The sequence below is a fragment of the Kogia breviceps genome, chromosome 16 (assembly GCF_026419965.1).
Source record: "Kogia breviceps isolate mKogBre1 chromosome 16, mKogBre1 haplotype 1, whole genome shotgun sequence".
Classification (NCBI taxonomy): Eukaryota; Metazoa; Chordata; class Mammalia; order Artiodactyla; family Physeteridae; genus Kogia; species Kogia breviceps.
This window is the reverse complement of record NC_081325.1, coordinates 3,873,118-3,897,642: the sequence shown is the minus strand read 5'-3', so window position 1 is coordinate 3,897,642 and position 24,525 is coordinate 3,873,118. Positions and strand designations below refer to the sequence as shown.

At 39.3% G+C, this 24,525-nt stretch overlaps 1 protein-coding gene across 22 annotated transcripts in view; it reads right to left on the bottom strand.

The window, feature by feature from the left end:
- Positions 1-24,525, bottom strand: part of SGCG (sarcoglycan gamma) — a 102,504-nt gene that overhangs the window by 61,685 nt on the left and 16,294 nt on the right. For all 22 annotated transcript variants that reach the window (XR_010837196.1, XR_010837197.1, XR_010837187.1 and 19 more), the window contains exons 2-6: positions 17,548-17,742; positions 16,836-16,937; positions 15,196-15,283; positions 7,741-7,860; positions 3,275-3,347 (exon numbers count right to left, since the gene is read on the bottom strand). Coding sequence is in view for 7 of the 22 variants with exons in the window: in XM_067016436.1 (XP_066872537.1) it covers positions 3,275-3,347; positions 7,741-7,860; positions 15,196-15,283; positions 16,836-16,937; positions 17,548-17,742 (578 nt within the window). In the remaining 15 variants the exon portion in view is untranslated. The remainder of the gene's footprint in view (positions 1-3,274; positions 3,348-7,740; positions 7,861-15,195; positions 15,284-16,835; positions 16,938-17,547; positions 17,743-24,525) is intronic.

The window sequence follows — 24,525 nt, the reverse complement described above, 5'->3', positions numbered from 1 at the left end:
GGGCTTTGGGGCCAGAGCTGAAGTCAAGTCAGAAGTCGGTAAAATTTTTTTCCTTTGTGCCTTAGAACACATGCTACTATCTAGAGCTCAGTGTTCTCTTTTATAAGATGGGGATCGACTTGATACTTTTCAGGTCAAATTGATGAGTAAACGAGATAAATTATGCGACAGCACCTTTCCTGACCGTGGAAGGCATCAGTACATATTAGTTCACACCTTCCATCCAAACTTTATTCCTTATTGTAAGCAGTTCCTTACAATTTCGTTACATTCTCAGTCACTTCGGTTGTAACATTTGGGTTATGTAATCCTCACTTAGTATCACCCTTTAGAAAGCCAGAGAATAATACCCTTCTGCCATTTCTTTTTTAGTAAGGGACTGCTGTAGAAGCCAGCAGATTTATTTCCTAATGGGAAAACGTATGATGAATTGTTTAATTTTGAGACCTATAATTTTAAAATAGTGACATTTATTCCAAAGAGTCGCTTGGCATCTCTACAATTTACATTATTTTATAATTCCAAAACGGTTTCAATGGGATTATTTTTTAAAGATATTGAATCATTTTCCTCTCCTAGGAAAATAAAATGTTCTTTTTCCCTAACTATAATAATTCTGTAATATTAATCTTACGGTCCTTTATCAAAATCAATGAAATTGTTATAATTTAATTGTCACAATCTATTTTTATGCTGCCAATGTTCTCTAAGTGGGTAAGATGAATTGAACTCTCATTTGCATTGGATGAATATTTAATTAGACATTAAAATTAAGAGAAATGCTGAATTTCCTAAGCCCAATTCCATTTTGTGTGAATATCTACTTGATAATAAAAATGATTATTTGTATTCCACTTTCAGTTTAGAAAAAATATTGTTAACTTAATAGCTTATTAAATCTTTCCTAGAACACTCTGAGATGTGCACTACTAACAATTTTTTTAAAGATTTTTTTTGATGTGGACCATTTTTAAAGTCTTTTATTGAATTTGTTGCAATATTGCTTCTGTTTTATGTTTTGGCTTTTTGGCTATGAGAGATTCACAGGGGTCTTAGCTCCCTGACCAGGGGTCGGACCCACACTCCCAGCATTGGGAGGCGAACTCTTAACCACTGGACTGCCAGCGAAGTCCCTATCAACATTTTATATATGAGAAAAAATAGCCTCAGAAGGTTAGTCTGGCCAAGGTCACCAGGCTTGTCTGTAAAGCTGGGATTCCTACTGTACATTATTCCCTATTATACATAATATGCTAACATGTTAACTGTCTCCTGAATATTTTTCAAGTTCAAATTCTAAACGTGATTTTAAGTGACATTGTAGACTTTAAGACATTTGTTTTTAAAAATATTATTTGTTTTTGTTATAAAATACAAATATACTATTGGAATGAACGGTTACAGCAGCGAAGAACATTCAGTAGCCTAGTAATAAAGTGAGATACACACAGTCACACAGAGACTCTGTATAAAGAATAGACTTATATAGAGAACTGGGTAATTTTATATATTCTGAAATGATGTAAAGATATACCAAAGGTTGAGGATATCGTGCTAAGTGAAATAAGCCAGTCACAGAAGGACAAATACTGTTTGATTCCACTTAAATGAGGTACCTACAGTCCTCAAATCCATAGAGACAGAGAGTCGGATGGCGGTTTGCAGGGGGAAATGGGGCGTTAGTGTTTAATGGGCACAGAGTTTCACTTTTGCAAAATGTAAAGAATGCTGGAGACGGAGGCGGGGGATGGCTGCACAACAGTAAGCGTACCTTAGACTTTTGAACGGTACACTTGAAGTGGTAAAGATGGTAAATTTTATATTATGTGCATTTTGCCACAATTGAAAAAAAAGATACATCAACTTTTTTTGCGTATATGAATCCGTCGAGCTCTCGGTTTTATAACATTCTTGTCTCTACTAACAGTGTATATATTTAAAAAATGTAATTGAAACTTCCAAGAATGCCTTTTGCAAATTTCAAGCCCATATAGGACACCATCCTCTTTCACAAAAACGTGCAAATGTTTTGCCTCAGCTGAGCCTCTTCAGGGAAAAACGAAGGGTTTGTGGACCACAGGAATCGTAACCCCATGGCATATGACCTGAAGTGGGAGGGCAAGCAGGTATCCGTGGGGTCTCCAGGGGAAGGAGGGCGCCCCAGTCATGTGGGACAACGTGTGTGGAAGTGTGGAGTCGGCGCCTGGCAGCGCCTCAGTCTCAGGACGGGTGAGGCAGGAGGCCCCCAGGGCGCCAACCTAGAGCCCCAAGGAGTCTAGGTCACAAGTCAAGTGCCCCAGCAGCATTCTGGACTTTACTATGGCTGATGTGGAAACAATGAGACATTTAAAAATAGCTGCATTTATACCCCCGTGTTCATAGCAGCATTATGCACAACAGCCAAGACACGGAAGCAACCTAAATGTCCATCGACAGAGGAACGGATAAAGAAGATGTGGTACCTATAGACAATGGGATACTACTCGGCCATAAAAAAGAATGAAATAATGCCATTTGCTGCTACTTGGATGGACACAGAGATTATCCTACTAAGTGAAGTAAGTCAGAAAGAGAAAGACAAATACCATATGATATCACTTATATTTGGAATCTAAAATATACACAAATGAACTTATCTATGAAACTGAAACAGACTCACAGACATAGAGAAGAGACTTGTGGCTGCCAAGGGGCAGGTAGGGTGGGGGAGGGATGGATTAGGAGGCTGGGATTAGCAGATGCAAACTATTATATATAGAATGAATAGACAATAAGGTCCTACTGTATAGCACAGGCAACTATATTCAATATCCTGTGATAAACCATAATGGAAAAGAAAAAAAATTCTTTTAAAGTATGTAAGGTATAAATATGTTCTGAACTGTACACTTAAAAATGGTTAAGATGATAAATTTTATATGTGTATTTTACCACAATTTAAAAAAATCAGAAAAAAATAAATAAAATAGCTGCATTTAGCTAAGTCCCTCGTATCTTCTGGAGGCAGGAACAGCTATTGCAACAGTACAGGCTGCACCGGGGCAGGGGCAGGGCTAGGAAAGAGCTCAGAGACAAAAGGACGGGACATACAGTAGGACTTCTAACCTCCTCTGGCTTTTTGTAAGAAATGACTTGTTATGGGCAGAAGTTCATCAGAATAAAGACAACTAATGGAATAAGAAACAACCTGGTAATATCTGCTAATGTGTTATTCTAGCACATAACCAGGTATCTTCTATAACAGAGTTTGTTTATATTTGAACAAAATTCTTACCTAAGGTCCTGGATGGGGTCCGGTTTTATGAGGGGCGTCTCCACTGAATGTTCAAAAAGAGCCCCTTCAGGCCCTAAACACAAACCAAAGATGAAGCTTTGACAAAAGTAAAATAAACAACAGCCAACAAATCGAGCATTTATACTGCATATTACAGGACACGTAGGTTCTGATTGTTGCTGAATTCGTACAGATGTTTGAGTTGCAGGAAAAAAATAGGTATAACTGCTTTCCTGCTTTTCCCAGGATACCACGATTTCATTAGATGTCTATAAACAAAATATGATTTTTAAAGCCGTTACAAATACCCAGGCTTATTTTAAAGCCAGAAAGCAATATTAGCCCTCAAATTGAAAGAAATTTCAGTTGGAAATTGCATTAAGTCCATATATTTTCGGTAATAGTCATTTGATTCACTCTCTAGATTTTATGTGTAAAAATTGTATATTGTGTCATCTGTTTCTTAAGGCACATCAGGAAATTTATAGATAAATCCAAATTTTGAATATTTAAAATTGACTTTCTAATTTGTACGAATCAGTATGTTCCCAGTTGTCTGGTTAGTCTGAGAACCTAATTATGCACAAGACACGGTGTGGGTATTGGGTTAGGGTGCAGAGATTCGAAGGTGATATATCCTAACTTGCTTAGTACTCAGAACCCTACAAGGCAGGTATGATTATTCTCCCATTTTACTGAAGAGGAAACTGAGGAACAGAAAGGTTAATTAACTTGCCTAGAGTCACACAGCTAAGTGGCCGGACTGTGATTTGACTTCAAAGCCCACACTTTTAACCTATGCACAGCAGGGTTATTCACAGATAAGTGCTCATCAGGATTCACCTGGGTCCTCCGGCCTGGCCTAGACCACACCCCTGTCTTGGGCTCCACCCATCAGTACAAAATGACATTTCAAAATTACAAACCAGATTTGGCAGCGTGATCAACATAAAAGCGATAATAAACCGAGATAAAGGAACACAGGTAAGTGAAGGTTAGTGTTCATGAAAATTATAATTCATGTAAATTATATTCAGATGAGAAACAGATCCTCATACAGGCTATAATAGGACACTTCTCCTTAAAATACCACTTAAGCAAACCTAAACGATGATGGTGACCATTGTGGAGAATAAGACTGTACTACTAAGCACTAGACTTTCCACAGTGAACTGTGTCAGTCAAATTTCACAGGTCGATGTCTGGTTTGCCTGAAGCATAGACAACATTTTCTGTTTGGTGTGGAAAGGAAAATAATTTAACAGTAATCTGTATGATTTTTGCATTCCCTTTATCCTTTGCTTTCCCCTTTGCTTCTCCTGATTTGCAAAATATAAAAGAAAAGGTAAAGAAAAAATACCATCTCAAGTCAATCATTAATAAGACAGGCAGAGACATGCTAAGGATAGTTTTACTTGTGAAGTAGATTTATCGTCTGGGTTTATACAGCATTGTTTGAAACAGGATTCGTGCTTTGTGACAAGAAACCTAGGATGGGCTTTGCAGATCATCCAAAAATAATGACTCGTTTCCATAGCTAGGGTGACGGAGTCAAAAGGAACGTGGGCCATAAACTTTTGTGTAATTATTTACCTTTTAATTTTTATATGAATAAAATACGACTGAGAAAAAAGTGCCAACAAGGTTTACTCCCTATAAACCCTTTGTAAGACCAGCTAGAAATTGCACGGTAGTCCAGGCACCCAGGCACTTTGTATTTTAACACAGCTTCAACTCTTTTTCCTCCAAGAGTTGAAATTATTCTAAGACTGCCGGTGGTACTATTTTACAAGAAACTATGACTCCACAATTAGAGTTTAAATGCATATGCCAATTACTCACCTTCTAATATGACCAGAGTTAGAGACAGTACAGTGACGTGTGATAACGGTAATGTACTTACAGTCAGACATGAAGTCTATAAACCAATACGTATAATCTTCAAATAAGAGGAATAGCTCTCTACCGTTGAAACTGTAGATGCCCAAACTGTATGATCTTGATTATATCATTACTATTCAGTAACTACTCCTTAGAAGGGGTATGAATATAATATATAAAATGGGTGTTTCCTAAATGGTTTCATAAAATAAGTCTCAGTTAATGGTTGTTGATTTTCAATGTAATTGTTATTTCCTTTACATTCATGCTCATATTTAAATATTCCCAACCAAGATTATATTAAAAATATAATTGGTGTAGCATCTGCTCCTTGTGGAAAATAGCACTAACATATTATTTAAGGTTGTATAGTCTAAATTTTTGGCAGGGAACAAAAGTTCCACTATAAAACATCATCCTAGAAACAATGTATTGAAATGATCCTGTATAATATGACCTGTATAAATAGTGTCTATACAAGAAAGTATAATCAAAAAGACAAAAAAAGCTTAGTGGTAAAATGTTAACTTTTTAAAGACTACGTCAGTGAGATTAGGCATAGTAGATGGTCTATAGTCATTTCTCCTATGAAGTATCAGCAGTATCTGGATGACGCCATTCTTCTCCTCTGGGTCCTACAGAGCAGTTAACGCTGAGTGACGCTCCCGTGAAGTGTTCTATAGCCAGACTGTGGGACGGGATGGATGGACATGGTGGTGGAAGCCGTTCAAGGGCTCGTGGACAGAGCCCACCGCTGGGGGGAAGTTGCTCCAAGCGGCCCCATCCTTCCCTCCCGCCGCTCTCCCGGGTCCCCTCGGTTACGGATATATGTAGAGTTCAGTATGAACACTCCTGTTCAAACAGTGCGTAATACACACCCAGACAACTGTGTGATGTTTGTATCTGAACTGACAGCTACTGATTCAGTCCACACATTCCTTGAGCGTTTATGGGCTGAAACGAGCTTTTCAAGTCACACGTCGCTCCTGGGTCCCATTCTATCCCCTCTGCCACCACCTCAAAGGGCCCTTTGCTTCAGTACTCCAGTGAGAATGGATCAATTCAATTTCAAACTGGGGTGGTGAAATTGTTTACTCTCCTCCATGAATTTGATTTAAAAATGATTTTTCAGTTTCCCCGATGACTAGAGTATATATATGGCAGCTGTCTGAGAATGGAGGAGGGCCTTGACGTTACTCTTTGAGTACACGAGACAAAGGCAACAGCGAGAAAGCACTTCTTGATGCGCGTTCAGATCAGGATGCACTGCAAGTCAGGAATCTGGAGGGGGCCCCTTAAAGAAAGACCACTGAGTCCCTCCCCTTCCGCCCCATGCTCAGGGCAAGTGGCCAGAGGGAGAGTGTAGCCAAGCACTGAATTCTCTTTCTCTGCCCTCAGAGTGACCTGATTCTCTGTCGCTCCTCACTCCTCTTTCCCTGGCTGTCAACTGCTGCTGCTTTTGCTGATCCGAGAAACTCCAAAGGCTACTTGAAATCAATCCATTTAAAACAGAGACTAAACTTTTATAGTACATAGTGGAGAAAAGCTTGAATGGGAATTTACTTGGAAAAATGAACGTTTATAAAAATATTCTTCTCATATTTTATATATTTAATAAAACTTAACCATCATTGTAGCAACTATGGAATCGTATGACATAAAGAATAAATCAAGTTTTGTTTTTTGGTGCAATTTTCCCAACACAGTTGGAATTATATGATGGCTGTAGTAGTTTTTTATTTCTGTGTAAAGCCTTTGGGTGACACCAATTGGAAAGAGATAAAAGGAAACAATATGGTAGGGGAAAAAAAGTGGGTAAAGATTTGTGAGGAAGACTTCATTCTTCTAAGAGAGTATCAAAGAATTTCAAAAGAAATGCCATGAAGAAAAGTCAACAAATTCAAACTACAGTACTTTTTCTTATCGGCCTGAAATATTCCACAGTGAACTTGCCAAAACTGCAATTTGCTTTCACAGAAGTGCCCTCCATGGGATACTGTTTTTCTTAAGAGTTACTACAGATGAATGGATACAGAAGATGTGGTATATACACAATGGAATATTATTCAACCAGAAAAAGAAGGAAATCCTGCCATTTGCAACAACATGGGTGGACCTCGAGGGAATTATGCTCAGTGAAAAAAGTCAGCGAAAGATAAATACTATATGATCTCACTGATATGTAGAATCTAAAAAACAAACAACAACAAAACAAAAACTGAACTCACAGACACAGAGAGCAGATTGATGGCTGCAAGAAGTGAGTGCTGGGAGGCGGGCAAAATGGGTGGAGGTGGCCAAAGTTACAAACTTCTTATAAGACAAATAAGTCCCGGGGATGTGATATACAGCATGGCGACTACAGTTACCACATATTGTGTATTTGCAAGTTGCTAAGAAAGTAGATCGTAAAAGTTCTCGTCACAAGAAAAACATTTTAAGTATGTGTGGTGACGGATGTTAATTAGACTTATTGTGGGGATCATGTCACAATATATACAAATATTGAATCCTTATGTTGTACACCTGAAACTAATGTTGTTTGTCAACTATTCCTTAATTAAAAATAAAGAACTACTGCGTACCAGTTACTCGAAGTTTATCTGTACCAACCACAACTGCCTTTTCATCCACGGTGAACAGTGGCTTGCTGTCCTTGGAGCTGATCTGAAACTGTTGACTCTGGATCTCTACCATTTTGGGACCTAAAGAATTAATTAAAACATTTTATTATAAAGTGTGTAGTCTATGCAGCGTTAAAAGCTCTACTTTTACACATGTCATGGCACCCAGTTAGTACCAAATCACTGAACATTTAAGATTTGTTACCAGTAATTTTTTTGATTCTGTGATTAAATTTTAAGTCCTAAGCCTAAATCTATTATATTATTAAAATTAATGTAGGTCACATGTATGTTGATCTATATCAAATATACGTATGAATGAATTATATAAAAATTAATTTTTTCAGGTTTTTAAAACTTGCCAAAAATAATATAATTCTTCTACGCAGATTACTGAAATTGGTACTCTTTTGAGTGTTAACCAGCTGAGGATTTTATATTCTGATATGTGAGATCTGTGAAAGACCATCTTATGAATGGCTTCCTTCAATGGCCAAAGTTAACGCAGACAATGAATGAGCCACACTCAGATTCTTGGCTCTGCCCTAATCCTCTCCTCCTAATCCATGGAGCAAATGGACATCACCGTGGAAACACACCCTCAAGTTTCTGCCCTTCCCCTTCATCTCAGGCATTTCTGTCTTCTCCAGCCCTTCTTTCTGTTTCAGGGACAGGGCATCACTTTCTCCTCCAAGCTTTCACATGAGCTTTTTCTGTTTGCTTGTTTGTTTTTGCTATACGGCAGGTTCTTATCAGTTATCCACTTTATACATATTAGTGTATATGCGCCTGTCCCAATCTCCGACCCACTGGCTTTTAAATTACGACTGTACTCAGCAGATGTTTAATGTGTGCTTCTGTGTGTCAGGCACTGGGGACGCTGTACCTTCAGCGTGTGAGATCTTGTTCAGTGTCTCTCATTGGTACACTTGGGTATCCATCATTTTATGTTTTCTGATTTCTCTGTGCTTCCTGTCCTTCTAACCTTAGAAGCATAATGGATTCATCTCTCTAGAACACAGCGGTTCAGCATCTGCTTAAGAACTACAAGTGTTCCTTCATCCTTTTGTTGGTTCTATTTTCTTATCTAGAAAAGTAAGTTTATAGTGAAATGGATACTTGTAGATTTCGAGTATGTGTCTCTGTGTCCCTCACAGTACTCATTCAAGTTGATTGGTGCCTGCTAGAAATTAAATAGAAGCTTTTCAACTAATACATTAATCAGTTTTGGATATTGTCAGCAATATATTCTTATGTTTTTTCACTAATTTGTACCTCAGAGCCCTCCAATGATTCTTCATTTAAATGTGTGTGTGTGTGTGTGTGTGTGCGCGTGCGCACATGTTACAAAGTGGAACACATTTTTTTTCTCTATGTTTTATCTCCTTTCTCTTAAGGAAGCCTGGCTTTATTTTTTTAATTTTTATTATTATTATTTTTTTTGCGGTACGCGGGCCTCTCCTGTTGCGGAGCACAGGCTCTGGACGCGCAGGCTCAGCGGCCATGGCTCACGGGCCCAGTTGCTCCGCGGCATGTGGGATCTTCCCGGACCGGGGCACGAACCCGCGTCCCCTGCATCGGCAGGTGGACTCTCAACCACTGCGCTACCAGGGAAGCCCCTGGCTTTATTTTTTGATAGTTGCCTGTATTTTTGCTCTCCTGAGCTTTCACCCAAACTCAGTTACCCTGTGATTCAGTTCACCCAAACTCAGTTACCCTGTGATTCAGTGTCACTATTTACCTCTTCTGGGTCACTGATATATCTTACATATTTATCATACAAACACTGATTTGCATTAAGTGATGAATCTGAAGTCATTTGAGTTTAGAATCAAGAGGAAAAAACTGGAGTAATTTATCCAGTAAGAGTTCACTGCTTAGCTCATTGGAGGTTCATACAACCATTCAAGGAGAATTTATCAAATGAAAGTGGTTAAACGAAATGACATTTTTTCTGTAGCCATTGTTTTATATATATTGATGAAATATTCAACAAATGAGTTTAGCTGCATAATTTTCATAAGTAACAGAGCTACATAAATCCTCAAATCAAAGAAAGTGCAGGAAAGTGAGTCTCTTCCATTCAACGCAAATTTATTGTATGCTTTTATGTTCAAGGTTTTGTGCTAAGAATTGAGGCTATATAAAAGAGGACATGCAGTTAACACCTTATAGGATTTCATAGTCAACTGAAGAGAAAAGCATATAAATCTAGTCCCAGGGCAATCTGATAAGTGCCGTGATACAAGCATGGACAGTGTCCAGTGAGAACCCTGACAAGGAATTCCTGTCCCTCGTGGGGGGTCAGGGATGACACCTCAGGAAAGAAGATGTCTGGGCTGACATGGAATAGTTCATGTTTCCCTGGTGAAGGGAGAAAGCGAGATTCCAGGTAGAGGGGGCTCTGCCCAAGCAAAGGCACTGAGGTGGATAAAATTCCACCTTCACTTTATAAAAAAATATAGACATAGAATGTTCAGTTTAAATATGTTTTCCACTTCAAAAGCAACTGCGCTCCAAGTGATAACAAGCCCACCACAGGAATAATCATCTCTTAAAGTAAGTGAGTTTACAATGAAATGTTTTAACTTCCATTAATATTCTACTAGTCTTTATAACCTTGCTGGACATGCATTAGAGCTGAGCAAGTCACCCTCCTGTGCAGCAGAGTTCTTTAAGAAATAAAACTCAGGGCTTCTCTGGTGGTGCAGTGGTTGGGAACTTGCCTGCCAGTGCAGGGGACACGGGTTCGAGCCCTGGTCCGGCAGGATCCCACATACCGCAAAGCAACTAAGCCCGCAAGCCACAACTACTCAAGCCTGTGCGCCTAGAGCCCGTGCTCCACAGCAAGAGAGTCCATCGCCATGAGAAGCCCGTGCACCGCAACAGACCCAATGCAGCCAAAAATAAATAAATAATAAATAAATTTTTTTAAAAAAGAAATAAAACTCAAATACTTTCCTTGTGATTAAAAAAGGAGCTACCTGGTAAAATCACAATTTTAATGAAAGGCTTTGGTACAAATAACGAGGGAAATAAATAAAAGATAAAGGAATTAAATAAAGGAAGGTTTTATGACCCGATGAATTAGGTTTGTGAAATGGCCTAAGCGGTTTCTGGTAAAAACACAATCAAATTCTTCCTGGCTTTTACCATATGCCCCATTAACAGCTCCACCCCACTCGCCCACCATGATAGCTTTAAGACAGCATCGTTTAAAAACAAATGTCACGGAGTCCTTTGAGAAAAGGAAAGATTTAGTCTGCTGCTGCAAATATCATATCTCAGAAAATACTGGGCTGGAAGTATAAAAATGTGGTTAAGTTCATTCTACTAATTTTTTTTGTATCATCTTGTATTACTAGGTTCAACTTTATAAGCCTGGAGTCAGTGACTCTCATCTCTATAGCTTGACTCTATTCTTTAGGCTAGTCTGTTACATCCAAGCACATGAGTTCACGGACCTATAATAACCAGGAAAGGGCTCCAGTGCTGTCCACACCAATTGCCTTGGATGAAACCACTGTTTTTTAAAAATTTATTTTATTGAAGCATAGTTGATTTACGATGTATTAATTTCTGCTGTACAGCAAAGTGATTCAGTTATAAATATATTCTTTTTCATATTCTTTTCCATTATGGTTTATCACAGGATATTGAGTATAGTTCCCTGCGTTACTCAATAGGACTCATTTATCCATCCTATATATACTAGTTTGCATCTGCTAATCCCGAATTCCCAACCCACCCCTCCCCCACCCCCTCGGCAACCGAAGTCTGATCTCTATGTCTGTGAGTCTGTTTCTGTTTCATAGGTAAGTTCATTTGTGTCATATTTTAGATTCCACATATAAGTGATATCATATGATATTTGTCTTTCTCTGACTTACTTCACTTAGTATGAGAATCTCTAGCTCCATCCATGTTGCTGTAAATGGCATTATTTCCTTCTTTTTCATGACTGAGTAGTATTCCACTATATATATATATATATATATATATATATATATATATATATATATATATATATACACACACACACAATGTATATATGTATTGTGTGTGCGTGTGTGTGTACATCTTCTTTATTCATTCATCTGTCTATAGACACAGGTTGTTTCCATGTTTTGACTGTTGTGAACAGTGATGCTAACCCCTTGTTTTTCACTCCTGACTTTCTTTGTTGAATTTCTCTCTTCTGTTTTACCTGAGAAATTTTGAGTTTGTTTCCCACTCATGACCCCAAATCCCTGACAGCTGTGGCTCAGACTTATACTTGAACCCTTGTCCACTCTGGGGCACCCTGGACAGGCCATCTTCCCCCACCCCATCTTCTAGAACTCTCTCCCACACTTAAGCTGGCTTTCCAGCCCACCCCTTCCTACACAGTCTTTTATTCATTCCTCCATTCATTCATTCAACAAGTATTTATTGAATACCTCCTAAATATATGAGTGGCCTGAATTAAGAAATGTGGCATTGACTGAATGGAATAACCTAACTCCAATTTTTGAGTATTACATAATCAAATTATTGTGTGTGTGTGTGTGTGTGTGTGTGTGTGTGTGTGTACACACATATATAATATGCAATAATATTATTGCATATATACAATAATTATATTTTATTTACAATAAATATATATTATATTTACAATATAATTTTATAATTATATTTACAATTATATATATATATTCCTTGGAATATTATGTAGCCATTAAAATAATGCCATTGAAATGGAAGAAATTAAAAAGACAAAACGAGGGCTTCCTTGGTGGTGCAGTGGTTGAGAATCCGCCTGCCAATGCAGGGGACACGGGTTCGTGCCCCGGTCTGGGAAGATCCCACATGCTGCGGAGTGGCTAGGCCCGTGAGCCATGGCCGCTGAGCCTGCGCGTCCAGAGCCTGTGCTCCGCAATGGGAGAGGCCACAACAGTGAGAGCCCCATGTACCGCAAAAAAAAGAAAAAAAGAAAAAAAAGACAAAAAGAGAGTACTATGTAGATTTCTATGCAAATAAATTTGAAAACCTAGATGAAACAGAAAATTTCAAGGAAACAGGAATTGCCAAAATTGACCCCATTTAGCTAAAAAGTCTTATTTTGAAGCTAACCAGAATTGGTTTCTATTATTCGAAGTCAAAAGAACATTAACTGTAGTAACCAGAGCTGCATTTATAACTAGTAAGATTCCATTGTTGTTCACAATTTGTTGTCTTTTAGTTCCAAGATTTGAAATGCTAGCTGTTGACGCTTGCTTTCCTACGTTTGATTTCGTTTGGAATTTACGACTTTTGGCTTTGATTGTATTGGTTGCCAATTTTTTCAGTGGTCTTAGTGATAAACAATTATTCATTTAATTAAATGGGGTTACTTTGTCTAGTTCACATAAATCACATTTTAATATCCAGATTGGCTAAATTTAACTTCTTCCAGGAAATGTGAGGCTGGAATGAGTGTGACTGTGGGAAGTCATTTACTGAAAATCATCTTGGATTTGGTGAGTTGAATATTTCCTAGTTCAAGGTTCTCAATATAGCAGACGCTTTCCAACCAAAGGTTTAATAGAAATCACTTATTTTAACTCTACCTCAGGTATGAAACACTAAGGTTAAAACTCAAAATTTGAGGTTAACTGTTTAAAGTAATTCTGATGGGAAACTTTTTTTCTAAAGTGAATTCCTTGGTGACAAAAACAACACCTTATTTGCAGCAACTAGCACAGTTCCTGGCATGCCATGATTTAATGAAGTCTGAGTAGAGACGGAGGGTGGTGGAAACACCCCTGATGGAGAAGCAAGTCCTAAGGTGACTCCTGGTTTGGCTTCTCTACTAACTAGCTGTGTGTTTTTGAGAAAATTAGCTTTTCAGTGCTTCCATTATTTCATCCACGAAATTGGAGACAGATTTATGTTATCTTTAACTCCCCCATATATGAAAATCCACACTTAGCAAAAAATTAAATGTGAAAATGAGTAGTTGTGTTAAATCATTTTCAGAAGAATATAAAATGAATCTTTTACTTTTGGAACTCCTAAAAAATAATTACACACTCTAAATGTTAATTACTTGACAGCATATAGAAAGTAGCGCATAGGCATTCAACAAATGTTTGTTGAATGAATGACAAAAGAAGGGTAAAAATCCCTCAAACATTTAAAAGCTGTAGTCAGTTAAAACTTTTTAAGAAATTTAAGAAATGGTAGATACAATTCATAATACAACATAGTTTACAAAGAAATATAATTTGGTTTAGACAAGTTTCATGAACATGTACGCTGGGTAAGCTCAGGTTCATCTCTAGATTTATTGAGAATTTCACTGGACTTGGTGATAAAACAAGCTTCTAAGCAAAAGAGAAATATAATTTATCATTTAGAAAAAGTTATAAGGATTACATCGGAACACAGACTGTGGAACTCATGTATTACTGTAATAAAGAGGAATCATAAAGTTAAGATATGGCTGTACCTTCCAATGTAACATTATTGTTCTGTAACAACAGCCATTGAAAAAGGGGGACACGGAAAGTTACCTGCCTGTGTTGGTAGTACACTTGTCATCTATTTCCCCATAATCTGAAGAGCCATCCAATTTCTTAGATTTAGCAAATCTATAAAGTGTTGATGGTATAGAGAAGGTATATTCCTTTCACCAGCTGTTTGCTCTGTTGCTCTCTTCCATCAATATTCTTTCTTTCTAATCCTTTTGCCCTCTGTGCACGATTCCAAAGGACCTCTCTCCCACGTGACTGTATTCTTTGGTCTTAGCTGATCGGATGGGTGTACATGGCTCTCAGCCAAGGGCAGTTGGTTGAACAGAGTATAACCGGGCCAATTAGAGTACTTTGCTGTGAATTGAGAATTCATGACATTGAAGACCAAGTTGGCTGGTGGTGAGTACTAATAGCCAATCGGATGAAGAACCAGAGAGTCCTATGGAGTTAGAACTGGTGCAACCATGATACCAACTGAAGACCATGGACAGAGATTCACGGAAAGGAGGGGAACATGGCAGAGGGAAGGAGAGAGGGAAGGAGAGAGAGGGAGAGAGAGGATGACTACTTTGATTCTCTGGCCCTGGTCTTTCTTTTCTTGAGGGCAGCTACTTTGTTTCCTTTCCTCAGTCTCTGTGAGATTATTTTGTATCCTGCAACAATCATTGTTTCTTGTACTACCTTACATGGTCCTCTTATTTCATGGAACCAAAATAACTTCACTTAAAATACTTCAGACTGTCCTCCCACCACCTGAACTAGTCTCCGTGGTCCACACAGCATGGTATTTAGAAAACTCATACTTGGATTGCTCATAAATAACTTTGAAGTCTCTAGAAGAAAACAAACAAACAAAAAAATGGACCCATTCAGCACAACCGGACCACACACACGCAAAGCACTGTTATGAAGCTGGACTCACCCACTTTTAACCTGCCTGTGACTTCTCCTTCTGGGTTGCGTGCATTTATAGTCACGTTCTGTGTGGACTGCAGAAGCAGAGATGAGTCCTAAAAACAGATTGACAATGTTAGCCAAATACGGACTATTTAAAATGACTATACCTTTGTATTTGTATATAAATTGAGGATGTATACAAAATAATTTCTCCAATGTCATAGGTCGTGTGAACCTATAAATTTGTGGCTAAAACTATTTTTTAAACTTGGATTATAATGTGTGAAGGGGGTAAATGCATTATTTTTCTTCCCCCCACAAAATATAATAACCTCCTGGGTTTACAGAGCCTGTGTGCACTGGTTACAATGGACCAAGTCCATTCTCAGGGTGAAGATCTGAAACAATCAAGTTTTAATCAGTGTTTCATCTTTTCTAAGGAATTAAAATTTCATTTCTCATAATTTAGGTCCAGGACATGATATACTTTTAAAAGGTAAATCAGAGAGCGGTTAGCTCTTCTATAAATAAAGACCATATTACTTATTTTCGAAACACAAAAGGCTTCTCACAATTTCAAAAGAGCTTTTAAAACCTGTTGGATGTCTACGTTTTTAGAGCTTTTAGTTGAAGATACAGTGGCTTTATGAGCACGCGAGTGGGGGCACAGTCTGAGCGGGGGCTTTGTCTCACAGAAGATTGCTGGCTCTTCTATAACAGTTTTCTTCCAAAGGAATGCGGTAGTTTGGCTGCTGGATTCAGGTGGGTTTATGTCACTCGGAGGGAACCAAATGTCTTCTAAAGTTGTGGGGTATAATATGACTTTTCAGAAGGAAAGAAGCTTTAGGAGTGCTTTGGAACTCTAGCAGGTCAGAAATTCTCCACCTTGCTCTGTGGATGCAGATGGATTTACCACTGTCTCACCTTTCATCCAACGGCATGATCTCACTACCTGTTTTTGTTGTGTTTTGAAATAACCGGCATGATAATAAGAGCTAATAATTCACCAACCATTTTTACCATCCAGCCTCTCCTTTTTTTTAATCTCCACATTTTGAAGGAGGTAGCATTACCCCTCACATACAGATGAGGAAATTGAGCTCAAAGAGATTAAACGACAGCTCTCCCTAAGTAACAGCTAGCAAGTGACAGTTCCATGATGGAACCCCAGTTTTCAGGCGCCAACTTCCAGGCTTTTTTTTTTTTTTTTTTTTTTTATCATTTTCCCTGAAAGGGAGGACATGGCCCAGGTCAGAGCTGTGAGGCCCACACCCCGGCCTACACAAAGTAAGCTGTCCCGGGAACCACTCTGGTGGTCTGATCCAATGGATGCTTTCCAACACTGTTCTTCTGGCTTCCACCGCAGGGGCTGCAAAGGCTAACTGCTTGCTCAGCCTGTCCTGCAGGGAGGGAGACCCAAGTGACACAATTCTGGCCAATGAGATGTAAGCAGAAATCTGCTGGGGCGGGGCTGGGGGTTTCCAGGCAAGGTTTTGGGTGTGACCATGGCGGTCACTCGCTAGGGCCCACCCAAGGCACGTGGCCAGGGAAACATGCAGTGTCGACGCTCGCACCCCTTTCATCAGAAAAGCCAACTTTCTGTGTTTCCCCATTATTTAGTCTTCATGAAACACAAATTATTTAAATGTGTCCTCATTTTCTTACCACTCTGGAGTGTATTTCTTTGGCATACAGTGGGAATAAAAACTCCGATTCCCCCTCCAGGCGAAGTCCGTCTTCTGTAACATGCAGGTGACCCATCCCTGTCTGTTAAAAAGAGATTTGTTATTGCTTTCTTCTTCACTTCTTTTAGTAGCGACTTAAATTATGTATGCATTTTCATAGATTTCCTATCAGCACTTTACCCTATTTCTCTTAAATACTTTATTTAAAACTTGTTTTTATTCAATATTCAGTATTTTGTTACATCTTGTGTAAATACAAAGGACTATTTAGGAAATGCATATAAGATTTAAATAATCACTTTATAACAAACATGCAAGAGCCCACCGCCATGTCAGAAAAAAAAAATCTTACCATTACTATCTTAAAATTTTTAAAAATTAAGATGCAATAAAATGCACCCTTGAGGCTTATAGTTCTATGAGTTTTAACATACATATAGCTTCGGGTAGCCACCAACACAACCAGAATACAGAACTGCAATGAAAACAAACACGCTACAGTTCGCAGTGAAATTAGTTTAAAAAGGTAGAAAAGAAAAGTAAATGTCATATTATTTTTTGCTACTGAAAATTCTGATCCAGACAGGAAACCAACATTAAGTGCATGAAAGGAAGCTTCTGTTGACACAATGTGGATGGAGTGACAGCACAAACAAAACAAGAACATGTTTATCCGGCAAATAAATACCTACTGGGGAAAACCACGTCACTTTAAGAATCCAAATTGTAAGAGCGATATTCACGAGGAGGAGGATGAGCAAAAGAAGCACAAATAAGTACAGGCAACGCTTTCTCCAGCCATAAATGCCGATTTTGTAGACAGACTGGTTCTCTGGCCGCTCTATGCGGGTGCCCTCTGTGGTCGTGGTGTATTGTTCACGCACCATCTGCCACCGGGTGGGGGGCAAGGAAGGGAGGGGTAAAGGGAAGGGGGAGGGGGGAGGAGGGGGGTAGAGGGAGAGAGGTAGAGACACATGGCCAGAAAGAGAATTCGCTTGTCAATATTGATTGACCATAAGTCCAACAAAATACTTTTTACCCCAATAACAAATTTCCAAAATCAGTGATGTTTAAAATGAGCATTGGCTATTACTTTGAAACATGTCACTGTATTTCAACCACAGTGATAATCTGTCATGCAACATATTAAGATATGAGAAATTCATTTGAAATCCAGTGATTATATTTTCAGATTTCAATCAATAAAATCAATACATATACAGTTTTCAAAATTCTGCAATATTAAACTTGGAATTGAAGTATCAACCTGCAAAACCATCAAGTTACCACATTCTTAAAAGACTGAGTGGGAGCAAAATCAAGCTGGTGCCTAAGTACCTTCCGGAAAAAACATCCAATTACTCCGTTTTATGCCAAGTGATTAAACTGCATCTTCCTTCAGCTACTAAATTATTCAGAATTAAAAAGGCTCTTTTCAAGATACCTACCACACCAACTTTGGCCTATAAATAAAGCTCCCGAGTACTGACCTACTTCAAGAAAGATCAAAATGTGTATGTGTACAAATGTTTACAAACATTCACTGTTTTATGTAAATTAGGTTAAGAGTTTTAGTAACAATTTCAACTCTATGAAGAGATTTTTAAAAGTTGCTCAATTTTCCCCTTTACACAAAGAAAAAAAAGAACATGGTTTTAACTGTTTAAATTAAGATTAGAAGTTATGATGACTTTTCTGATTGTAAATGTAGCAAAATGGTGAATCATATAAAATATTCTCCTGTGAGATTTTTTATGCATTTATTTTTAGGAATGATTTGGAGGTCTCCTTATTTAAAATGTTATGGTCAAACTAATCCTATAAATTTCTTTCCAACCAAACAACGGGCATTTCCCCGTTTTCCAGCTGATTGTACAAAATGGTGCTATTCATCACTCAGTATTTTCAGACACTCAGGACTGACAATCTGCATTATTCAAAACCTACGTGGTTAACGATTTCATGAGGGCATTCTTCACTCACTCACCTTTGACCCCTCCAGTCTTTTTTTGGATTAGAAAGTCCATCACCACCCACACAGCCCATCAGCTTCGCCTTCAACCTGCATCCCAAATCTGTCTACTTCTCTGCATTGCCATGGCTACCACTCTGGTGCCAGCCACCGCGAACTGTCATCTGCACCACTGCAAGCCTGCTCCCCTTCCCTCCCCTCCGGAAACCCCTCTCTGCCCACAAGCAGACATGGGAAATGTAAAGTCAGCGCCTGTCACTCTACAGTTTCACCCCTTCCCGTGACTCTTCCCCACTGAGAACATCCGACCTCCTCCACCTCCTCCCAGACCCTCGGTGAGAGCCTTCGCTCACCTCTTCATCTGCAGTCGGTGGTCTTTTGCTCACAGCGCCCCATCCACCCTTCAACAGCCCAGGTGAACCCTCAGGTCAGGACTCACTCCTGGGCATCCCCTCCACCTGAAACCCTCTGCCAGCTCCCTCCTCAGCTTCAGACCCGCTCACATGACACCTCCTCAAAGAAGTCTTCCCCGGACACCCCCTCACTCCCAACACAGCACTCTGTTATATTTATTTCAAAGCACTTGTCATCTAAATAATGGTGGCAAAACCACACTTTCTGTACAAGATAGGCTAAGAGTCTGCGATTGGATTGGGAAGGGTGGCCAGAGAATCTGAAGTGAAAGCAAGTGCATTATTATTTTATTTATTTATTTATTTATTTATTTATTATTATTCTTTTTTGTGCTAGGTGGGCCTCTCACTGCTGTGGCCTCTCCCGTAGCGGAGCACAGGCTCCGGACACGCAGGCTCAGCGGCCACGGCTCACGGGCCCAGCCGCTCCGCGGCACGTGGGATCTTCCCGGACCGGGGCTCAAACCCGTGTCCCCCGCATCGGCAGGCAGACTCTCGACCACTGCGTCACCAGTGAAGCCCTCAAGTGCATTACTTTACAGTATGGCTGCAGATCGATAAAAACAGCAGTTTTCTAAGTGTGTGTGCATACACATGCACATGCACGCACACACACGTATGGTTTCCACTTGCTACCTATTTCTATTCCTATCTAGAGCTTGCTATTGGGGATGTAAAGCTATCACAAACCTAGCTTAACCCAACATAATTTCATTATTTTCTAGTTTTGGAGGTCAGAAGCATGAAAATGGGTCTCCCGGGGCTAAAAATCAAAGTGTGAACAGGGCTGCTTGAGCGGCAGGCACCTGGGCCTGCGTTTCAGTAACAAAGCCACGTTTTATGATTTTGCCCCCTTTAAGTCTTTTGGTTAACCTGCCATTTACCAGTGTTAGATGTGTCACATTGAACAAGGATCTTACTCTAGACGGGCATGATTTAAAATGATGAGGCAGAACACTCAACTCCAGTTGTTTTTTTTTTCTAAAACGTTGATGTTGTTGTTATTTTAATAAATTATTAGCTTATATTCTAACGGTGACTCATGGTGTCTTCCATTTTTATTTGACACTGTATATTCAATTTTTTCTGGAAGAGACTTTCAGAGGCTATCAGGTTCAGCTAGCTTCCTTCAGAAATGTGTTAAAATTAGCACTGGAAAGGACACCAGTTCTTTATCACTTCCAAGGTCAGATAACTGTAACGTATTAGTATTCATGCTGGCAAGAAACTGCTCTGGAACAACGCATTATGCTTTATGATCTACTTATAGACCCTTTACAAAAACTTAATAAGACAATATTTTATGTTAGAACTTAAAAATCTATACTCCAAGGTAAATACTTTTGAGTTTTACTACATCTTGAGCAAAAATTATATTCATAGGCTCCTTTATTTAAAAAACAATTTATGGGGACTTCCGTGGTGGCTCAGTGGTTAACAATACACCTGCCAATGTAGGGCACACGGGTTCGAGCCCTGGTCCGGGAAGATCCCACATGCCGCGGAGCAACTAGGCCCGTGAGCCACAACTACTGAGCCTGTGCTCTACAGCCCGCGAACCACAACTACTGAGCCTGCACGCTTGGAGCCCGTGCTCCGCAACAAGAGAAAGCACTGCAATGAGAAGCCCGCGCACCGCGACGAAGAGTTGCCCCTGCTCGCTGCAACTAGAGAAAGCCCGCGCGCAGCAACGAAGACCCCAACACAGCCAAAAATAAAGTAATTAATTAACTAAAAAATATCCCACTCCTTTCCCTGTTAACCATCTTTAAAGTATGCTGATGGTATACTTAATTTTGATTAGCTTTAAATGCTTCTCTCTAAATATAGTTATCAATATTTTCATGCATAAGGCTCCAGACACGAAACATTATAGCATGTTTTGCAAAAATATAAGTTTTCATATGCTCTTGAATTCACGGTTACCTATTTATTATTGAAAATAAAACCATCTTAAGGATAGAAATTCTGCCTTCTACATTCTTTGATTCTTGTCATAGTACATAGTATAGTAACTGAATACAGCGTCCACTACATAAATGTTGTTAAATGACCTTGTTAATTTTAACTAACATTTACTGAATGCCTAGTCTGGATAGGCTGTTGCCAGGAGTTTGAGACACGGAAATGAGAAATACATGGGTGATGTTCAAAAGGAACTGATACAAAAAGATTTTTTTTTAAAAAAAGTGGGCTTGAGAAAGAACTAAACAGACTTCTCAGAAATGAGAAGTTCAGTTATATTTTAAATTCCAAAGAATGTGTTGTATAGCTTAAAGTTATGACATATAAAGACAATTTCCCTATATTTAACAGATTACATAGAGCTGAGAAGAGAATCAGTACATATAGGAAGACAGATCTTAGAAAACACAATGGAGTGATAAAAAGGTATGGGAAACGTGAGGGTAAGTTTAAAGGACATGTCTGAGGAACGAGACGGTCTAAACATGTCTTACCGAAGCTCCAGCAGGAGTAACCAGAGAAAACATAGGAAGGACAATGATTAGAGGTAATTGCCAACAATTTTCTATAATTGAAGATATTTGAGATTGGAAACAGATACTGACTCCTGAGCAGGATAAATTAATTCAAGTCTATTAAATAAAATCATTCTGAGTCTGCAAAACACCAAAGCAAAGAAACTTCATGACAGGTATGGGTCCCAGATTTCAACTTTGTAAATGGAGAGCCGCGCCATGCAGCTGGTGAGATCGCCCCGGGGGAGACATGATGAGGCTGTGGGCTGACGTCCCACCCAGCCTCCCCGGCCGGCACTTCTTGCTCGGCCACCGAAGGGAGTGGTCCTGAGCCCCTGGGCCTGCACAGTGATTCCAGGAAGGAGGTGAAGAGGACGGAGGAGTGATTCCAAGAACCTCCCTGTGAACCCACTCTGCTGATTACTGGAGACAGAGCCTGCTCTGCACGACTCTGACACTGGTACTCAGCCACTTCCACACCCCACCTCCCATCCTTTCCCCAAACATGACAAAAACCAGGCATTGTTTTCCGGGGCAGGAGCAAAGGACAAGGAGCCACCTGACATTTATGCTGTATCTGAACTTCCATAGTTATAGGGCACGTGACGATGGGGGCATTGCTGTAATACTATGGATATAAAAATAAGCAAATTCATCAGGAGGCTATAAAATGCTAGGCGTGTACGCATCTCTCAAATGTCCTGATACACCTATACCTGTTTCTATACCTCTTCATCTGTATATATGTGATAAAAATGGAAGAATGTTAAGAAAAAACCGAGAAACGTATTATCATAGTGGAAGACTTTAACATATTTCTATAGAAACCCTGGACAATACAATTAAAATGTGTTTAAGTGGATGTGTGTAGAGCTCCATCCCTGAAATTGGGAAATGCTTACTTTTTTCAACCATGGGTGTAACCTTTGCAAAATCTGATAAACATTTACAAGGAAGAATGAAGAAATGCCAAAGGATAAATTTCATGCAAATTCTTTGCTCTCGTCATAATTCAGTCAAATTAGAAATGCAATGGATAAAACAAAAATCAATCTCTGAAGTGTCAGGAGGACTGGGGTTATGCCCTCACTTCCACACAGATGTCTGACAGAGGCTGTTTTCCTGCCGTAAGCTCACCGGCTGCCTTTAGCAAAGAGAACCACGGGCAGGGGTGGAGGGGACCCCACAGGTGCTGCTTCTCTGGTCATCCCCTTCTTCGCGGGGGACTCACCTGAGTGTTAGGGATGGAATTCTAGAGCACTGAGTGAGGTCCTGCCAGGCCACAGGGCACGCTGGCTGGGGCATTACCAAACCTCTTATAGCATCCGTCACGTCCCTTTGAAAACTTCAGGAAAATTATTTTTCAGTTTCAAAAATTGCCTTTCGTCGTCATCTGGCTCTATATTCAAGGAGCATCCTTTCTTATGACGTAACTAGTACCATCCTGTTACATCATCCATCAGAATGACAGGGCCACTCGCATGCAAAGTCAATCATAACTATGTGACGACCTGCCATGACCTGCAGGAGCTACATGCACATAAGAGGCCGATGTGCACTGAACAAATGAACGCGTGGAGAGTAGGGCTTACCTTGCTGGATGTAAAGCACAGTTTTATGCTACGGTAATGAAAAAAATGAGACAGTGACAAAAGGACAGACAAACAGACAAAGAAAGGAGCACACAGAGTCGAGAACAAGCCCATACACAGAAGTGATAAGTAAACGAAAGCGAGAAATGAGAGACGTCCGGTATTTATGGGCTGCTCTTCATATACTTTTTTTTTAAACTGAAGTGTAGTTGATTTACAAGCATAGTTGAATATATATATATTTACTATGTATATTCTTTTCAGACTCTTTTCCATTGTAGTTTATTACAAGATATTGAACATATAGTTTGTGCTACACAGTAGGTCTTTGTTGCTTATCTATTTGATATATAGTAGAGTGTATATTTTAATCCCAAACTCCTAATTTATCTCCCACCCCCCGCCTTTCCCCTTTCGTAGCCATAGGTTATTTTCTATGTCTGTTCTATAAATAAGTTCATCTGTATCATATTTTAGATTCCACATATAAGTGATATCGTATGGTATTTGTCTTTCTCTTTCTGACTTACCTCACTTAGTGTGATAATCTCTAGGTCCATCCATGTTGCTGAAAATGGCATTATTTCATTCTTTTTTATGGCTGAGTAACATTTCACTGCGTATGTAGACCACATCTTTATTCATTCATCTGTTGATGGACATTTAGGTTGTTTCCATGTCTCTTATACATGCTTGTTAAGTTAAAGCTGACTAGGTCAGGCTGGCACTGAGAATCATTGGGTGAGTTTACCTCCATTTTCCTTAAACTTCCAAGAAACAGCTAATCCCCACATTAAATAGCTAATTGTCAAGGTATTTCCTGCCTCACTGTTTGCATCACAACTCACAGCATTCCCAGCTGGTGCCAACATTTAGGAAAACAAAGAGCCGTGGGGAGAAGCTCACCCTGGCAGATGTGACAAAAGTACATCAACAAGGAAAATTCAACAGCAGATAAATGGGGAAAATATTTGCCTTAAAGATAAGACAAGATTACTACCCTTATAAATATAAATAATCCAACAAAACTTGAACAAAACAATGCACATACATTAAAGAAACACAGATGATTAATACACACAGCAAAAGGTTTAGCTTCACCATGAAATGCAACTGAACACAAGTTCCATAAGCAGTTTCCAAAGATTAAGGGAGATTTAAAAACTGGTAGTAGCCATTATTGGCCAAGTGCTTGAAAAATGGAACTCCTCTG